The sequence below is a fragment of the Gorilla gorilla genome, chromosome 18 (genome assembly GCF_029281585.2).
Source record: "Gorilla gorilla gorilla isolate KB3781 chromosome 18, NHGRI_mGorGor1-v2.1_pri, whole genome shotgun sequence".
NCBI classification, from domain to species: domain Eukaryota; kingdom Metazoa; phylum Chordata; class Mammalia; order Primates; family Hominidae; genus Gorilla; species Gorilla gorilla.
The window spans coordinates 99,956,885-99,971,664 of record NC_073242.2 but is presented as its reverse complement, the minus strand read 5'-3'; the positions used below and the strand labels follow the sequence as shown (position 1 = coordinate 99,971,664).

The window sequence follows — 14,780 nt, the reverse complement described above, 5'->3', positions numbered from 1 at the left end:
CAGTTTGTGATACGTTTTTCAGCAAGATGTGTGTGGTGTTTTTTGTTTTATTTTGTTATTTTTAGAAACAGGGCCGCTCTCCGTTGCGCAGGCTGGAGTGCTGTTGTGCTGCAATCAGAATCGATGAAACCAGAGGCGCACACCACCGAGCCTGGCTAGTTTAGTGTGGGGGGGTTTTTTTGTCTGGCCTCAGCAAGATGTGTTTTAAAATTTAGTATCTTGCAGGGCGCGGTGGCTCACGCCTGCCATCCCAGCACTTTGGGAGGCCAAGACGGGAGGATCACCTGAGTCAGGAGTTCGAGACCAGCATGACCAACATGGTGAAAACCAGTCACTACTAAAAATACAAAATTAGCCGGGCGTGGTGACGCATGCCTGTAATCCCAGCTACTCGGGAGGCTGAGGCAGGAGAATTGCTTGAACCCGGGGGGGCGGAGGTTGCAGTGAACCAAAATAGCGCCATTACACTCTAGCCTGGGCAACAAGAGCAAAACTGTGTCTCTTAAAAAAAAAAAAAAAGCCGGGCGCTGTGGCTCACTCCTGTAACCCCAGCACTTTGGGAGGCCGAGGCGGATGGATCACGAGGTCAGGAAATCGAGACCATCCTGGCTAACACAGTGAAACCCCGTCTCTACTAAAAATACAAAAAATTAGCCGGGCATGGTGGCGGGCGCCTGTAGTCCCAGCTACTCGGGAGGCTGAGGCAGGAGAATGGCGTGAACCAGGGAGAAGGAGCTTGCAGTGAGCCGAGATCGCACCACTGCACTCCAGCCTGGGCGACAGAGTGAGACTCTGTCTCAAAAAAAAAAAAAAAAAAAAAAAATTTAGTATCTTGACTTAACATTCCTAAGCTCGCATTCATTCAGTCATTTAATATGTTGGGTGGAAAATTATGGAAATCTTACAGACAAAATGATATAAGTACTGTATTTGTATTCCATGACTGTCAAGAGGACGTTTTCCTCTGGAACCTACAGAACGATTTTAATAAAAATGTATATGGCCGGGCTTGGTGGCTCATGCCTGTAATACCAGCAGTTTGGGAGGCCGAGGCGGGTGGATCACCCGAGGTCAGGAGTTCGAGACCAACCTGGCCAACGTGGCGAAACCATGTTAGTCTCTACTAAAAATGCAAAAGTTAGCCGGGTGTGATGGTGGGCGTCTATAATCCCAGCTAATTGGGAGGCAGAGGCATGAAAATCGCTTGAACCCCAGGGCAGGGAGGTTGCAGTGAGCCAAGATCAGGCCACTTCACTCCAGCCTGGGTGAAAGAGCGAAACTCGTCTCAAAAAAAAAAAAGTATAGCTGCCTGGGCACAAGTGGCTCATGCCTCTAATCGCAGTTCTTTGGGAGGCTGAGATGGGCAGATAGCTTGAGCTATAGTTGGAGACCAGCCTGGGCAATAGCAGATAGTTGGGGACCAGCCTGGGCAATATAGTGAGACCTCGTGGCTACAAAAAAATTAAACAGCGGACCAGGGTTGTGCACGCCTATAGTCACAGATATTTGGGGGGCTGAGGTAGGAAGAGCACTTGAGCCCCCCCAAAAAATAAAAATGTATGGTTAATTTTAATGGACTATATGCCACATACCATGTTAAGCACTTTGTGTGGTTTCCTGTTTGACTCATTCAACAGCCCAGTGAGATTGGTATTGCTATCCTAGTTTTACAGATGAAAAAACCGGAGCATAAAAATGTTACATAAATTGAGGTTGCACAATAAATGGCTTGAATGAGAGATAATTATATTTATAACCCCTGGCTACTGACTATGCACCAAGAAGAAAAATTTTGGTAACTGTCACTGGAAATTTCATTTCAGCAAGATGTGTGTGGTGTTTTTTGTTTAGGCATTGTATTTTTCTTTTTTTTTTTTTTGAGACAGCGTTTCACTCTTGTTACCCAGGTTGGAGTGAAATGGCACGATCTCGGCTCACTGCAAGCTCCGCGCCCCCCGGGTTCATGTCATTCTCCTGCCTCAGCCTCCTGAGCAGCTTGGACTACAGGCGCCCGCCACCACACCCGGCTAATTTTTTGTATTTTTAGTAGAGACAGGGTTTCACCGTGTTATCCAGGATGGTTTCGATCTCCTGACCTCGTGATCCGCCTGCCTCGGCCTCCCAAAGTGCTGGGATTACCGACGTAAGCCGCCGCGCCCAGCCTAATTTTGTATTTTTAGTAGAGATGGGGTTTCACCATGTGGCCAGGCTGGTCATGAACTCCTGACCTCAGGTGATCCACCCACCTGGGCCTCCCAAAGAGCTGGGATTACTTTGGGATCCAGTGCTGGCCAGGCATTGTATTTTAAATGCCTTCCTGTATTAGGCACTATGCTAATGATACTGACTAAAAGTTTATTTCTTCCTATTATGGTGCTCATCTGCCAGGTGGAATAAGATATACGTAAGATAACAATCATGCAACATAAGTGCAAAATGAAGCATTGTTAAAGTCTAAGGAGAACATAGTGGAAGGAAAAAAGGACTTGGAAATGAGATTCACCCTTCAGCTAAGTGATTGGATTAGATAACTCTTAAGGTTCCTTCTGATCATTCTGCTGACAGGATGTTTCTCTGTGTTTCAGAAAGTGGTGGAGAGAGAGCTGGATGCTCTTTTGGAACAGCAAAACACCATTGAAAGTAAGATGGTCACTCTCCACCGAATGGGGTGAGTCTGTGCATCTCAGCAAGAGCTAATGTAAATTCCAACAGGGTCAATTGGGCAAGTGACCATTTTTTAAACTTTCTGTTATAAACACCAGTTCAGCTTGAAATGTAAAGGGTATTATCTCAAGATAAAGTGAACACCTAAGGGTATTAGTTTGATGGTTTTCAAAGAGTCCTTGGACCAGTTGTACCAGCATCACACCTTGTTAGAAATGCAAATCCTAAGGCCCCACTCCAAACTTACAAAATCAGAAAGTCTAGGGGTGGGGTCCAGGAAGATGTGTTTTGACAAGCCTACCAAGTGATTCTAATGCACAGCTCAAGTTTGAGAACCACCTTTTTTTTTTTTTTGAGATGGAGCTTCGTTTTTGTCCCCCAGGCTGGAGTGCAGTGGCATGATCTCGGCTCACTGCAACCTCTGCCTCCCAGGTTCAAGCGATTCTCCTGCCTCAGCCTCTCGAGTAGCTGGGATTCCAGGCATGTGCCACCACGCCCAGCTAATTTTTGTATTTTTAGTAGAGACAGGGTTTCACCATGTTGGCCAGGCTGGTCTCAAACTCCTGACCTCAAGTGATCCGCCCGCCTGGCCTCCCAAAGTGTTAGTATTACAGGAGTAAGCCACCATGCCCGGCCGAGAACCACCATTTTTACAGACTGGGTATATTTGTTAGTCATAAAAATTGTTCCCCGGCTGCGTGTAGTGGCTCATGCTTGTAATTCCAGCACTGTGGGAGGCCGCATCTAGAGGATCACTTTTGACCCTGTCTCAAAAACAAAAAAATAAATAAATAAATTAGTTGGGCATGGTGGTGTGCGCCTGTAGTCTCAGCTACTCAGGAGGCTAAGACAGGAGGATCATTTGAGCCCAGAAGTTGGAAACTGCAGTGAGCTATGATCGTGCCACTGCTCTCTAGCCTGAGTGGTAGAGTGAGAACCTGTCTCAAACAAAAACAAAAATTGTTCTTGATCTCACCATCCTCTCACATGGTATTGGTTAGTGCATCTTATGCTCACTTAGCAATTGAGAGAATTTGTTCTCTAGTTCTTTGGCTGTACCTATTTAGGTGTGTCTTTATTGGTTTTAGAAGTTAATTTTGGCCAGGCGCAGTAGCTCACGCCTATAATCCCAGCACTTTGGGAGGCTGAATCACAAGGTCAAGAGTTCAAGACCATCTCCTGGCCAACATGGTGAAACCCCGTCTCTACTACAAATACAAAAATTATCTGGGCTTGGTGGCACGCGCCTGTAGTCCCAGCTACTCAGGAGGCTGAGGCAGGAGAATCGCTTGAACCCGGGAGGCGGAGGTTGCCGCGAGCTGAGATTGCGCCACTGCACTCCAGCCTGGCGACAAAGCAAGACTCCGTCTCAAAAAAAAAAAAAAGAGTTAATTTTTTATCAGGTATAGGTCTGAGTTTACAGTCAAACGTTCTTGAGAAAAAGCTGAGTATAGAGCAAACTGAGCTAAGAGTTATAGGTAGGTATGAAAGAAGTAGAAGACATAGTGTCCATATGCAAAAAAAAGTTTCTATCTCTTCTCTGCCCTATGGTTATGTGTATGCTAACAATGTATTTCTCCAGTCCTAACCTGCAGCTGATTGAGGGAGATGCAAAGCAGCTGGCTGGAATGATCACCTTTACCTGCAACCTGGCTGAGAATGTGTCTAGCAAAGTTCGTCAGCTTGACCTGGCCAAGGTAATACATCAAGCTTTTTTTTTTTTTTTTTTTTTTTTTTTTTTTGAGACAGGGTCTTGCTCTGTCGCCTAGGCTGGAGTACAGTGGTGCAATGACAGCTCACTACAGCCCCAACTCCCTGGGCTCAAGCAATTCTCCCACCTCAGCCTCCTGAGGAGCTAGGACTACGGGCATCCACCACTATGCCCAGCTAGTTTTTGTATTTTTTGTAGAGATGGGGTTTTGCCATGTTCCCCGGGCTGGTCCTGAACCCCTGGGCTCAAGTTATCCTTCCACCTTTCGCCATGTTAGCCAGGCTGGCCTCAAACTCCTGACCTCAGGTGATCTGCCCGCCTCGGCCTCCCAACATGCTGGGATTACAGGTGTGAACCACCTTGCCTGGCCAATAGCTTCTTTACTGCCCTCTACTAACTACAACATCAAAATGTCTATGGGGCTTTGCGTGGTGACTAACACCTACAATCCCATCACTTTAGGAGGCCAGAACAGGAGGATTGCTTGAGCCCAGAAGTTCAAAACCAGCCTGGGCAACATGGGAAAACCCCGTCGCTACAAAAAATACAAAAATTAGCTGGACATGGTGGTGCACACCTGTATCCCAGCACTTTGGGAGATTGAGGCAGGCTAATTGCTTGAGTCTAGGTGTTTGAGACCAGCCTAGGCAACATGGCGAAGTCGTGTCTCTACTAAAAAATACAAAAATTAGCCAGGTGTGGTAATGCACACCTGTAATTCCAGCTACTTGGGAGGCTAAGGCAGGAGGATCACTTAACCCCAAGAGGCAGAGATTGCAGTGAGCCAAGGTCATGCCACTGTACTCCAGCCTGAGTTGCAGAGTGGAGTTGCAAATTAAAAATAAATAAATAAATAAGTTAATAAATACCAGCTTCTATTTAAAAAAAAAAAGCTACCACATTAGAGATTAGAAGAGCACCATTCAATAGAAATCTAATGTGAGATAACAAAGCCAGACAAAAATATCACAGAAAACTTCAGACCAGTAGCTCTTATGAATATAGACATAAAGGTACTCAACAAGGCTGGGCGCGGTGGCTCACGCCTATAGTCCCAGCACTTTGGGAGGCCAAGGCGGACAGATCACGAGGTCAGGAGATCGAGACCATCCTGGCTAACACCGTGAAACCCCGTCTCTACTAAAAATACAAAAAATTAGCCAGTGGTGGTGACAGGCGCCTGTAGTCCCAGCTACTCGGGAGTCTGAGGCAGGAGAATAGCGTGAACCCAGGAGGCAGAGCTTACAGTGAGCCGAGATGGCGCCTCTGCACTCCAGCCTGGGCGACAGAGTGAGATTCTGTCTCAAAAAAAAAAAAAAAAAGTTAACTCAACAAAATCCTAGTAAAGCAAGTCTAGCAATATATAAAGAGGATTATATACTATGACCAAGTGGAATTTATCCTAGGAACACAAGGTTGATTTAACATCTGAAAATCAATTAAAAGTAGTGGCCAAGACCGCAATTACTTTTGCACCATCCTAATAATACACCATATTAATAGAAAAAAGGACAAAAAACACATGATCACCTCATAGACTCAGAAGAAAACATTTAACAAAATTCAGTGTCCTTTCGTGGTAGAAACACTCAACAAATTTGGAATAGAGGGGAACTTCTCAGCCTGATAAAGAGCATCTGTGAAAAACCACAGCTGGCCAGGTGTGGTGGCTCATGCCTGCAATCCTAACACTTTGGGAGACCAAAGCAGTAGGATTTCTTGAGGCCAGAAGTTGGAGACCAAACCTTGGAACACAGTAAGACCCTGTCCTACAAAAAATTTTTTAAAAAAACAACCCTCAGCTAACATCATACTTACTGGTGAAACATGTGATTCTTTCCTCCTAAGATGAGGAACAAGACAAGGGTGTCTTCTCTTACTATGTCTCTAGAACAAGCAAGCATGTTTTATTGATTGATTGATTGATTGATTGATTGATTGATTTTGAGACAGAGTCTCACTCTGTTGCCCAGGCTGGAGTGCAATGGCTTGATCTCAGCTCGTGCAACCTCCACCTCCCGGGTTCAAGCAATTCTCCTGTCTCAGCCTCCCGAGTAGCTGGGATTACAGGCATGCGCCACCAGGCCTGGCTAATTTTTGTATTTTTAGTAGAGATGGGGTTTCACCATGTTGGTCAGGCTGGTCTCAAACTCCTGACCTCATGATCCACCCACCTCGGCTTCCCAAAGTGCTGGGATTACAGGTGTGAGCCACCACGCCCGGAGCAAGCATATTCTAAAAAAACCATAATAGTGAGTTGGTGGCTGTATGGTTCTATCCAGGGCAATTAGGTAAGAAAATGAAGTAGGCCAGGCGTGCTGGCTTACTCCTGTAATCTCAGCACTTTGGGAGGCCGAGGAGAATGAATTGCTTGAACTCAAGAGTTCAGGGCCAGCCTGGGTTTTGGCAACATGGCAAAAGCTTGTCTCTACAAAAATTACAAAAATTAGCAGGTTGTGGTTGTGTGCACATGTAATCCCAGGTATTTGGGAGGCTGAGGTGGGAGGATTGCTTGAACCCAGGAGGCAGAGGTTCCAGTGAGCCAAGATTGCACCACTGTACTCTAGCCTGGGCAACAGAGTGAGACTTTGTCTCAAGAAAAAAAAAAAAAAAAAAGTTGGGCTCCGTGACTCAGACCTGTAATCCCAGCACTTTGGGAAGCCAAGGCAGGCAGATAGCTTGAGCTCAGGAGTTTGAGACCAGCCTGGGAAACATGGTGAAAACCCTGCCTCTACAAAAAATACAAAAACTAGCCAGGCATGGTGGCACATGCCTGTAATCCCAGCTAGTTGGGAGGCTGAGGTGGGAGGATAGCTTAGGCCCAGGAGGCAGAGGTTACAGTGAGCCATGATTGCGCCACTGCAATCCAGCCTGGGTAACAGAGTGAGACTCTGTCTAAAAAAAAAAGAGAGAATGATTTGATCACGTTATTAACATTGTATGATACCTGTCAATGGTCTTGATCATCATCAATAACAGTTGCGTTAACAGTAGTGGTGGTGTTTGTGAGATTGCTATTGACATATGGTTGACCAGATTCAGCTCCTGAATCTCCCTACCTTCTTGAGGGGTGTTTTTGAAAGAATAGGACATTGTTTCTAAGTACCAAATCTTTTTGCAGAACCGCCTCTATCAGGCCATTCAGAGAGCTGATGACATCTTGGACCTGAAGTTCTGCATGGATGGAGTTCAGACTGCTTTGAGGAATGAAGATTATGAGCAGGCTGCAGCACATATTCATCGCTACTTGTGCCTGGACAAGTCAGTCATTGAGCTCAGCCGACAGGGCAAAGAGGGTCAGCATCCGAAACTGTTGGTTTTTAGTTTAGTTAAAATCATCTGTAATCTGAAGTAAGCAGACTCGACCAATAAAAACACATCAGTTTTTAGGAAGTTTTCTTTTTTCTTTTTCTTCTTTTTTTTGAGACGGAGTCTTGCTCTTGTCAGGATAGGGTGCAGTGGCGCGATCTTGGCTTACTGCAACCTCCGCCTTCTGGGTTCAAGCGATTCTTCTGCCTCAGCCTCCTGAGTAGCTGGGACTACAGGTGCACACCACCACACCTCGCTAATGTTTTTTGTATTTTTAGTAGAGATGGGGTTTCACCATGTGGACAGAGTGGTCTTGAACTCCTGATCTCTGGTGATCTGCCCGCCTTGGCCTCCCAAAGTACTGGGATTACAGGTGTAAGCTACTGCGCCCAGCCAGGAAGTTTTCTTGTCTGGTAATAGGCCATACGTAGGTCCTGTACCATCCTGGGGCAGGCTTTGTTAAAGCAGTCTCCCCTATGTGTGGTTTCACTTTCTGCCATTTCAGTTACCTGCAGCTTCAGTTATTCATGGTCAACCTTAGTCCAAAAATATTAAGGAAAAATTCCAGAAATAAACATCTTACTAGTTTTAAATTGCTTGCTGTTCTAAGTAGTGTGATAAAATCTTGTACCACCCTGTCTGTCCCTTCATCACAAGAAGGGTAAGTACAGTACAGTAAGATATTTTAAGAGAGGCCACATTTGCATAACTTTATTATGGTATGTTGTTATATCTTATTATATATTATTGTTAATCTCTTACTATGTCTAATTTACAAATTAAACTTTATCGTAGGTATGTATGTATAGGAAAAAACATAGTATATTTAAGGTTCAGTACTGTCGATGGTTTCAGACATCCATAATGGTCTTGGAATGGATCCCCTACAGATAAGAAGAGACTACTGTATTCCCATTTTATGGAAAAGGAAACTGAATCCAGATCTACTGATTCTCTGGCCAGCGGGTTCTTTGCACTTGACCATATTGCCTACTCATAAAATGAAATTCTTAGCCTGATATTTTAGATCTTCCATGATCTTTACACACTCTGTCTTTCTAGACTTGTTTAATGTTATTCACTTATGCATCCACTAATTGTGCAAGTATTTCTCAAGCTCCTCCATATGCCAAGGAATATGCTACTTGGAATACCCTGCAAATATTCTTTTCATCTTTCTGCTTCTATTCATGTATTTCATTCCCTTTGCCTGGAATGTTTGTTCTCCTGTGCAGGTATCAGAATCCTGCCCATCTTTGAGAGGTGGGATGTCACCTTCTCTAGGAAGCCTTTTCTGATTACTTCAACCAGAAATGTGACTTTTTGACACCTTTCTTTATTTTGAGACGGAGTCTCACTCTTTTGCCAGGCTGGAGTGCAGTGGCATGATCTTGGCTCACTGCAACCTCTGCCTCCCAGGTTCAAGGGATTCTTCTGCCTCAGCCTCCTGAGTAACTGGGACTACAGGCGCACGCCACCATGCCCAGCTAATTTTTCTATTTTTAGTAGAGACAGGGTTTCACCATGTTGGCCAGGATGGTCTCAATCCCTTGACCTCGTGATTCAGCCATCTCGGCCTCCCAAAGTGCTGGGATTACAGGCATGAGCCACCGTGCCCGGACTTCGGCACCTTTCTTATGACACATCATGTACTGTATTTCATCATCTTGATTTGTGCACAAACTATCTCTTCTACCTGATCCTAACTTCTGTGATGGTAGGATCAGGGCTGATTCATCTTGTAATCATGCATATTACTAGCACAGCATCTTGCACATAGTAAGTGCTTAATACATATTTGCTGGATGAATAGTATTACACAAAGTGGCATGGACCTGCCACAGTACTATTCTTTACTTGAATTTTCATTTTCTCCCTGTTGAGCAGGGAGCATGATTGATGCCAACCTGAAATTGCTGCAGGAAGCTGAGCAACGTCTCAAAGCCATTGTGGCAGAGAAGTTTGCCATTGCCACCAAGGAAGGTGATCTGCCCCAGGTGGAGCGCTTCTTCAAGATCTTCCCACTGCTGGGTTTGCATGAGGAGGGATTAAGAAAGTTCTCAGAGTACCTTTGCAAGCAGGTATGGACCCTGATTGCTTGGCAGGATAATTGTGTGGCTGTCTGCCTGCAGATTGGGGCACTGGGTGGATCCAGTTTCTATGGATACTTTCTCTCTTCTGGATATGACTCCCCTTCCTGCCCTTGCTGTGTAGCCGTGCAGGACTGGATGCATGTGTTCATTCAACACACCTGTTGCTAGCCTACTGTGTACCAGGCATGGCCAAGACATCTGCCAGTGCACATTCATTTCCAACAGACCAGGCGAAAGCATATGAAATTAAAATGCAAGTTCTCTGACAAGTTTAATCAGTCTTTTTTTTTTTTGAGATGGAGTTTCACTCTTGTTGCTCAGGCTGGAGTGCAATGGCATGATGTCAGCTCACTGCAACCTCCACCTCCCTGGTTCAAGCTATTCTCCTGCCTCAGCCTCCCGAGTAGCTGGGATTACAGGCATGTGCTACCACGCCCAGCTAATTTTGTATTTTTAGTAGAGACTGGGTTTCTCCATGTTGGTCAGGCTAGTCTCGAACTCCCAACGTCAGGTGATCCGCCCACCTCGGCCTCCCAAAGTTCTGGGATTACAGGTGTGAGCAACCACGCCCAGCCTGAATCACTCTTTTAAAGCTCAAGCAATCCTCCTGCCTCAGCTTCCCAAGCAGTTGAGACTGCAGGCACATGCCACCATGCGTTGCAATTTTTTTTTTTTTTTTTTTATAGAAACGGTCTCACTGTGTTACCCAGGCTGGTCTCGAACTCCTGGCCTCAAGCAGTCCTCCCACCTCAGCCTCCCAAAGTCCTGGGACTACCACCCCACCTGGCCGTTTTTTAGCTATATGTCTGTGTGTGTCACTCCCCTCCCACAAAAAAATTATCAGACCATTATTATGCCGTTAAGAAAAATGATACCGTTCCCTAAGTGCTGACATATTTTATTCTGTAACGTGGTTTGTTAAACAGGGCACAAAACAATATGTTGTCATTCCTGTTTAAAATGAGGGAGTTAGCAATCAAGATATATTTGTATAAGCAGAGGATTTCTTTTGGAAGGGTTAACAATGGTCACCTCTGAAGAAAATTGGGAAATTAAGAGACACAGGTTAGAAGAAGAACCACTTTTCACTGAATATTCTTTTGTTCCTTTGGAATGTTTAAGTGTGCATTTTACTCATTCTAAAAAGTTAATTAAAAACAAAATACAGGCCAGGCGCGGTGACTCATGCCTGTAATCCCAGCACTTTGGGAGGCTGAGGCGGGTGGATCACCTCAGATCAGAAGTTCAGGACCAGCCTGGCCAACATGGTGAAACCCTGTGTCTACTAAAAAATACAAAAATTAGCCGGGCATGTTGGCGGGTGCCTGTAAGCCCAACCACTCGGGAAGCTGAGACAGGAGAATCGCTTGAGCCGGGGAGGCAGAGGTTGCAGTGAGCCGAGATTGTGCCATTGCACTCCAGCCTGGGCGACCAGCGAAATTCCATTTCAAAAAAAAAAAAAAAAAGAAAGAAAACCTGCTCTATGGTACTTTTTTTATCAGTATACTTTGCCATCTGGGACCTAGAAATGGCTTCTACCTTTAATCCAGTAAAAGTCCCTTCTGCAGTACCCAGGTTTTGTCGTGCTTGAGAAAGCACTGTTAATGATAACATGCCAGGCATAATGGCTGACGCCTGTAATTCCAACACTTTGGGATGCTGAGACAAGAGGATTACTTGAGGCCAGGAGTTCCAGACCAGTCTGGGCAACATAGCAGGACCCCATCTCTACAGAAATTTTTAAAAAATTAGCCGGGCATGGTGGCTCTCGCCTATAGTTCCAGCTACTCAGGAGGCTGAGGTGAGAGGGTCACTTGAGTCCAGGAGTTCAAGGCCACAGTGAACTATGACTGTGGCTCCCTTGTACTCCAGCCTGGGCAACAGAGTGGGTTTCTGTCTTATTTTAAAAAATAATAGAAAGTTACCCTTTGAGAAGATTGTTGAAACTGGGGACTCTCTCCCTTGGCTAATGGCAGTCCATATTTTCCAAGAGAAGAAAATAATGGAAGAGGAGCTACACCATGCTCACGTTCCTTGTTCTGCCTGAGGCTCAGACTGTCCCTCAAGGGAGTTTCCTCTGTGCTGCCTGGGCTTCCAGACATCAAGGGAAATGTGAAAAAAAAGAAAGCCAATGGGAGGATTTTTGGAAAACTGAGATATACCTGGTGTGAGGGTGACCTTTCTGAGGAATGTGTGTGGGTTTTCTCCTTTTTTAGGTGGCCAGTAAAGCTGAGGAGAATCTGCTCATGGTGCTGGGGACAGACATGAGTGATCGGAGAGCTGCAGTCATCTTTGCAGATACCCTTACTCTTCTGTTTGAAGGTGAGCCTCTTTCTCCCCTCTAGAGTGACTGGAGACTGTATATGACACCTGCATCCTAGCCTTTCTTCTCACCCTTCTAGCCTGATGACTTTAATTTAATCATGTAGTTTATTGTGTATTAATTGATTGGAGAACTAAATAACTTCCAGATTCAGTGCCTGATTAGCAAAGATTAGAGTCTCTCCAGTGTTTTGATCCTGCCTAACCCTCAAACCCCAAACTCTGTAAGAATAAATTTAACCCTAAAATAAATTACTGGAAAGCGAGTGATGTTGATTTCCAAAGATGCTGCTGTAGAAAACAGTATCAATGTAACTTACCAAATGCCTGCTGGTGTACCAAGCACTGTGCATATTTAACATATTTGCCTAGCAACCCCTAGCATTGACTAGGCCTATTTGTGTTCATTTTAGAAAGTGAAGCAGCCAAAAGGATTGAGCTACACCTTCGGTTAGTCCTGGATGGGAGCAAGTTTATTTTGTAGGAAGAATACTTGGAATATAACCCTATTGCTTCCTCCCTTCTAGGGATTGCCCGCATTGTGGAGACCCACCAGCCAATAGTGGAGACCTATTATGGGCCAGGGAGACTCTATACCCTGATCAAATATCTGCAGGTGGAATGTGACAGACAGGTGGAGAAGGTGGTAGACAAGTTCATCAAGCAAAGGGACTACCACCAGCGGGTGAGCAGGGGAAGCTACAGGTGGGGTTTGGTAGCAGCTTTAGCGAGGAACACTAAGTAGAATAAATTGTAGGGTTTGAAAAAGTGAAAAAAAAGGTGCAGACAGGAGAAAAATAAATGCTAAGCGCACACTGGCCTGCATCTTGCCCATTGCCAGCTTACTTTGGACTTGAGGTGTTGTCGAGATGATGATGGCCTCAGTTCAAGACCAAAACGGAAATAAAAAGAGCTTCCTGAAAAGAACACAGCAGAAGTAGTAGACCAGTTCTCTATCACAAAATGTGCAACAGTGCCCTCTGATGATATAATGACAATTCTATTTCTTGAGGTCCTATTAAGTGTCCAAGTAATTGTCTCCAATTTCCCCTTCATTCCTAAGATGTTAAAGATGATGTTTGCTTTTTCAGAACTTTATTTTTTCCTTCTTTTGAGCAGAGAAAGTAAAAGTACGACATAGAAATAGGAGTGGCCTCATACAATTGTATTTCTAGAACTCCAGACTAGGAGACTATAAACAGTAGTCTATTGGAACACCATTAGCATGACTTTTAAGCACAGTAATAGAGGTGAGTATTATTAGCATCCAACCCAAAAACAAATCTTTGGCCTGTCATCCTGAAAGCCCACTGCTGGCTTGAAGGGAAGGTAAACCTGGTAAGCAAACTAAATCTAAATGTTCTTGTATGCCAAAAGTTTGGAGTGACCAGCAAGAGGCCAATAGATGTGGGGGTGGGGAAGAATATTCTCATTCCTGTGGTATGTTGCAGTTCCGGCATGTTCAGAACAACTTGATGAGAAATTCTACAACAGAAAAAATCGAACCAAGGTAATAATCCTTCTCTCTTCTTCAGCCCACAGGAGTTTGAATTGGTAATCATGTAATATAATTCAGACTGCTCTGTTACAATGTGGTCTACGTTTTTAAAATATTTTATCAATTACTCTTATTTTTCAGTGCAATGTATCATATGAACAAAAGTATATATAAATAAATTGTGTAATCAATCATAATCAGCTGGGCGCGGTGGCTCACGCCTGTAATCCCAGCACTTTGGGAGACCAAGGCAGGCGGATCACAAGGTCGGGAGTTCGAGACCAGCCTGGCCAATATGGTGAAACCCCATCTCTACTAAAAATACAAAAATTAGCTGGGCATGGTGGTGCGCGCCTGTAGTCCCAGCTACTCGGGAGGCTGAGGCAGGAGAATCACTTCAACCCAGGAGGCAGAGGTTGCAGTGAGCCAAGATTGCACCACTGCACTCCAGCCTGGGTTACAGAGCGAGACTCTGTCTCAAAAAATAAATAAATAATAAATTATAATCAGTACAATCACGTGTCATTTAATGACTGGAATACTTCTTTTTTTTTTTTTTGAGACAGAGTCTCACTCTGTCACCCACGCTGGAGTGCAGTAGCATGATCTTAGCTCACTACAGCCCCTGCCTCCCAGGCTCAAGCGATTCTCCTCCCTCAGCCTCCCAAGTAGCTGGAACTACAGGCGTGCACCACCATTCACAGCTAATTTTTTATAATTTTAGTAGAGACAGGGTTTTGCCATGATGGCCAGGTTAGTCTCGAACTCCTGACCTTAAGTGATCGGCCCACCTCGGCCTCCCAAAATGCTGAGATTATAGGCATGAGCCACCATACCCTGCCAACAACTGGAGTACATTCTGAGAAATACATCATTAGACGATTTCCATTGTGTCAACATCGTAGGGTGTACTTAGCCTACTACACACCTAGGCTATATGATACAAACTATTGCTCCTAGGGTATAAACCTGTATGGCATATTACTATACTGAATACCATAGACAATTATAACATGATGGTAAGTACTTGTATATCTAAACATATCTAAACATAGAAGAGGTACAGTATTATGTACTGTACCATAGAAACATAGAAAAGGTATAATATTATGGGAACACTCTTGTGTATACCGATACAGTTTTTGTTGTTGTTGTTTTGGGGTTTTTTTGTTTTTTTGAGATA

General features: G+C 44.6%; 1 protein-coding gene across 1 annotated transcript in view; it reads left to right on the top strand.

Moving 5' to 3' along the window:
* The window catches only part of COG4 (component of oligomeric golgi complex 4), a 42,530-nt gene that overhangs the window by 1,290 nt on the left and 26,460 nt on the right, over nt 1-14,780 (top strand). Inside the window, exons 2-8 of the mRNA XM_019012408.2 lie at nt 2,586-2,668; nt 4,247-4,361; nt 7,497-7,671; nt 9,572-9,765; nt 11,994-12,099; nt 12,627-12,784; nt 13,551-13,609. Coding sequence (XP_018867953.1) covers nt 2,586-2,668; nt 4,247-4,361; nt 7,497-7,671; nt 9,572-9,765; nt 11,994-12,099; nt 12,627-12,784; nt 13,551-13,609 — 890 coding nt within the window. The remainder of the gene's footprint in view (nt 1-2,585; nt 2,669-4,246; nt 4,362-7,496; nt 7,672-9,571; nt 9,766-11,993; nt 12,100-12,626; nt 12,785-13,550; nt 13,610-14,780) is intronic.